A 5,253-nucleotide genomic window follows, 5' to 3' on the forward strand; every position below is an offset into this window, starting at 1 on the left:
ACATCAGGCCTTTTAATTAGAAACTTATGAAGATATTTTAATTTTATTTTTTTTAGTTGGTATCCCATATTACCCACCCTGTGGGGGTAATATGGGATACTTGAGCTCTGCCATTAAAACTATAAGAAATAAAAAACACAAAAATGATTTTTTAAAAGACAAGATAAAATAAAACATTTTATTAAAGAATGGAAATAATTTTAATAAAAAAAAAAATATATTTAATCACTCTCCACACACAAGTCACACTCAAAAATACTGGACTCTGCCCCAGCACATTCAGTGTGGGCCCATTTACTACAAGCTACACACTGAACCCATTGTTCTCCATCTGTATCTTCCGAGAACAGGCCATTGCAATATATACAAGGAGTGTCATCATCACCTAGGTTGGATGATTTGCCTTTTGATTTATTTCCTTTGTGTTTATTTGGGACACATTTAGAAGTGGACGGCTCACATAGTGTCTGTTTATATGGTGAGCTCGTCAAAACTGCGGTACATCCTTTGCGCCGCCCTTTCCCTTTGCTTCGCTCACAATGTGCCACCGGAAAAGGACTAATGTCAGCTGGTCCCCAGGATTTGTTAAGAGGTTCCTGGTTACCAAGTTCCAAATTGGAACAGCTGGATGTTGATGGTAAATCCATCGCAGAGTTCATTTGTTGCTCCTGAATTTCATTTGATGCTACCTGTATATCTGTCGTCTCCGCTGCCTTGAATTCCCAGTCTTGAAAAATGTCTCTATTGACAGGCCAGATGCCTGTCTTTTCGAAGCCATTGACCGCTGTGGCAAGGCTGGCAGCACGAAGGTAGGCTTTGGCGAAAATGGAAGCAATTTGAAATTCCGTGATTACTCGTCCAGGATGTGACCTCAGCCACACTTGTATTTCAGAGTCATAGTACGTAGTTAGTGGTTTCATGAATGAAACATCAAGGGGCTGCATTCTGTGAGTGCAGTGTGGCGGAAGACAAATCATTGTGATATGATTTTGTCTTGCCAGGTTTATTGCATTTAGATTTTTCGTATGTGATGCATGCCCATCTAAAATTAGTAAAGCTGGGTTTAACAGACTGGGCTTAACAAAGTTGATAAAATGTTGAAGCCATTGTGTAAATAAATCCAACTGAATCCACCCAGTCTTGTGGCAAGCATAAATGGATCCAGGAGGTGCTCCATCCATTAGCTCCATCTTCATCCGCTGGCGAGGAAAGATGAACATTGGTGGTACATATTCACCAGCCGCACTCATGCAAATTACTGTTGTTACTGTCCTTCCTCTTTCAGCTGATGACAGGACTCCAATTTGTTTTTTTCCTTTTAGTGCAATAATTTTTGCATTATTAGATTGCACTGTTGTGATGCCTTTCTCGTCAACGTTATAGATTTGATTTGATTTATATTTCTTTAAATCAACTTCTTTTTCCAGAAGATCGAAAAATTTCCCAACATTGACTTTGTTAAAGGCAGTGGCTCGAGCAGCTGAAGTTGATTCTGGACTTCGTAAAGAAAGTTCTGGGTGCCTACATAAAAATGATATTAGCCAGTCTTTGCCTGCTATTTCATTGTTAATGTTGAAGTCAGTCTTGATATTGTTCATTTTAGCTAGCTGATACGCCATTCTTCGCACATCAGTGCTAGTTAAACCAAACAGTCTAGCCTCCATTTCAATTATGTAATTGACCAAATCTGCTTCAATATGAGGTGGCAATGTAGGCTTTCTCCCTAAGGGAACATTTACCACTTCGCTGAGTGGTGTGTCAATGCATTTTACCTTGCGTTCTAAAGTTGCTCTAGGAACACCAAAAGTTTTGCTGGCTTTTAAATAGCCCATTTCTTTGTTTCTAACTGCAGTAACTGCTGCAGCCATTGCGTCAGCCGCCCACTGCTTCCTCATATTTTTCCTGATGTATGTTCGTGGCATCTGTAAAAAAAAACAAACAAAAATAGAATAAAAAAACAAAAATATAACACAAATATAATTTGTTTAAGAAATTAATTTAGCATGACAAGGGAGTAGATTTCAATATAAGGACTGGCAGTCCAGAACGAATAAATCACAAACAGGCAGCAATCCTGGTAATTTGAATATAAATCTAAAAATATTCTCTAAATCTAGTTCTAAAGTCTATCAGCTATATTATATATATTATATATAAAAAATCAAAACCAGGACCATCGAGACAACGGTGCAGAGCGAATACATTACAACCACGCAGACAGCCCGGTAATATTTGATAAATATTTAAATACTGTATCTACACTTTAAAATTATATATTAAAATTAGATCTATTGTCTTAGTATTGATCTAGATTTCCAGAGTCAGTAGATCTATCTATTGACGATCTAAATTACTTTAAAATGTTGATCTACAATTAAAATATCTTTAAATATGTTTCGACGACTTTCGACTATTCCTTCAGAGATTTTTAATTCTAATTCGTCCTAGACCAAACCCTTAGACTTTAGACTGGACCCCGGCAGATCAATGATACTAATAATAATTATTAATTACTTTTATATGACTATAGATCTATTTATCATTTATACCGTAAATTAATTAGATCTATAATATATATAATTATTATATAAATAATTATATACAATTCTAGATTTAGAATCTAGCTAGTTAAGCTAGATCTAGAATCTAGATTTACTTTAGATCAAATCTATTATTACAATTATTCATTATCAATCATTATCATATGATTATCATAGATTAGATCTAATTTATAATTATCATTTTAGTAAATATAATAATGTAGATCAAGATATGAAACCCATTCAAAATGAGGGGGTAATATGAGCTGGTATCCCATTTTACCCCATCTTGGGTATCCCATATTACCCACATGGTAGCTACCTAAATTTTTTGTATTTACTACGACCACGCTGGGTGCAACACATTTCCAATATTATATTATGCTGAATATTTGCCAACTTATTCATTATATAACAAAAACATTATAATAAATTACCTTTAGAAGAGTTTATGCTCCTTGAAAGATAGTGGTGTGATGTAACCAGAACAATCAAAATTTTAAAACGTGAAAATCAAACGATCTCTGCAAACCAAAGGTTGAAATCTGTCTGCGGAAGTGGTCTCATATTACTAGCCTCGTTTTCAATTCAGCAAATTTTATATTGCACGGACCTATAAAAAAGAATCACAGATGCCCATATTACCCGCTATCTCATATTACCCCACTTTCCCCTATTCATATATATATATATATATATATTTCCTTTTCTTTAAGTTAATGGACAATCTTGGTATATTTATTTAGCGCTATATTGTTTCACTTTGCGTTCAATGATTTTCTTTAAAATGTGATCTAATAATACTTTACTATACAGTTTATTATGGTAGACAATTTGTAGGTAGGTATTCCAAATAAGGTTTCTATAATCTGATAAAATAATTACATTGATGTCTCTTAGTTTTTTATTTATGGCTTTAGGTACTTTATTAAAGAAAATAGCAGTATTTACATTTGCACAGGTAGTGACAGGTTTGACTGTTTGCGTCAATAATATCTTCTAAAGTTTTTATTTTGCTTCCTCAACCAGCTCACATTCACTAAATAAGTGTTTCTCTGGGTTTTGGTTTTCTTTTTTACAAATTACACAGGTATATTTGAACCCTGTTGTAGTTGAGATTCTTCCTTTTATTGGGGTCATCCCGAAGAGTAATCTGTAGGCCACTTGTAGTGCTTTGGGTGTTATGTATTTGTGTAAATGCGTGAATGTGTCTGTCCAGTTAGTTGGTTTAACCCCTAACTCCCTGACCCACTTTATTCTGACTTCTAGGTTTTCTTTCAACTTGTCTCTGAGTATAGTGTATATTGTTTTTGAGTCGTGGTGTGTTATGTTTTCATTGCTGGGTAGGTGTCTTGTGAGTGATCTGTAGAATGGATGTGTATGGTTACCAAAATGATGGGGTGTGTTGTTTTAAGTGGGGAGGAGTTTGTTTAATCTAAGTCCAAAATAATATAATACTAAGGGGAAGTTATTGGGAGACCTTACTACTTTCTCTACAAATTTTATTCTAAGCGTTTTGATTTTTGTGTGAATGTCTTGTAAGCCTATCCCTCCTTCTTTTTTGTCTTGTATGAGTGTTGTATGTTTTATGTTCCTTATTGTGTTTTTTTTTTGTGGTATTGATGTTATTTATGAAATTAGGAGGAGGTTCTACTATATTTGCTAAGTAGATTATCTTCGGGATGACCAAGTTGTTTATTAATATAGCTCTCCCAAATATGGTTGTCGCCATGTACTGAAACATTCTAATCACGTTCTTTGTGTGGGCCAGAATCTCCGCCCACTGTTCATGGCAATAATGTGCTGGGTTGCTAGTCCACACGAAGCCACATACTTTATTTCTTTCTGTATTTTAAGGTTAAAGGGGATGTTGGGGGGATTTCCCACCTACCCAGTCCCATAATTGTGGATTTATTAATGTTTATTTTGGACCCGCTCGCCTCCCCAAATAATGTAAATTTCTCTATAATTTTAGCTATGTCTTTTTCTGAGGTGGGGAAAAGTGTGGTATCGTCGGCATAAGCTTTAATTTTGACTACAGGGGTTGGACCGGGGAGTTTTATTCCTAAAATTTCTTTGTCTAACCTAATGTTCTCTAACAGGGGTTCTAGGCAAAGGGTGTATAAAAAGGGGGATAAGGGACAACCTTGCCTAACAGATCTTCTAATAGAAATCTTGCTGCTTGATTTATTATAACTTGACTTGTGGCTTCGTTGTAGACTAGCTTTATGTATGTTATCAAAGTCTTGTCTATGTCTGTCTTGTCTAGTATTTTGAATAAGTAGTCATGGTTAATTCTGTCGAAAGCTTTTTCTTGATCAATGGACATGAGGGCTGCTTTCAAGTCTTTGTCTTTACAGTAATATATGATGTCTCGTAAAAAGTGGTTCAGTTCGTCTATATTTTTTTCCGGGTTGCTACAGTACTGGTCTTGTCCTAGTAGGTGGGGTATAAGGGGCCTAACTCTTAAAAAAATCATTTTGATCAGCAGTTTATAGTCAGCATTTAAAAGGGAAATGGGTCGTAAAGTCACTAGGTGTTGTGTTGTTTTCAAGTTTTTTTGGTAATAGTGTGATGTATGCAAGATTAAAGTCTGTAGGCGTCTGTCCTGTTTCTAACATGTCATTGTATAGTCTTAGTAGTAGGGGTCCTATTTGGGAGAAAAAGTTTTATAGAATTCATATGTCAAACCGTCTGGGCCAGGGGATTTGTT

The 5,253-nt window shown here is 35.3% G+C and overlaps 1 protein-coding gene across 1 annotated transcript; it reads right to left on the reverse strand.

Annotated features, from left to right (window-relative positions):
* Nucleotides 1–221: 221 nt before the first annotated feature.
* LOC129921995 (uncharacterized) lies at nucleotides 222–3,187 on the reverse strand. Its single transcript, XM_056005698.1, has 2 exons — nucleotides 2,978–3,187; nucleotides 222–1,922 (listed from the first exon to the last, which is right to left on the reverse strand). The coding sequence occupies exon 2, from the start codon at nucleotides 1,920–1,922 to the stop codon at nucleotides 222–224; it is 1,701 nt and encodes a 566-aa protein (XP_055861673.1). The 5' UTR covers nucleotides 2,978–3,187.
* Nucleotides 3,188–5,253: the final 2,066 nt, after the last annotated feature.

Source organism: Biomphalaria glabrata, chromosome 12, assembly GCF_947242115.1.
Source record: "Biomphalaria glabrata chromosome 12, xgBioGlab47.1, whole genome shotgun sequence".
NCBI classification, from domain to species: Eukaryota; Metazoa; Mollusca; class Gastropoda; family Planorbidae; genus Biomphalaria; species Biomphalaria glabrata.

Bases quoted from the DNA above. Each gene is read 5' to 3' on its own strand.
- LOC129921995 (XM_056005698.1), bottom strand. From the start codon at position 1,922: ATGCCACGAACATACATCAGGAAAAATATGAGGAAGCAGTGGGCGGCT.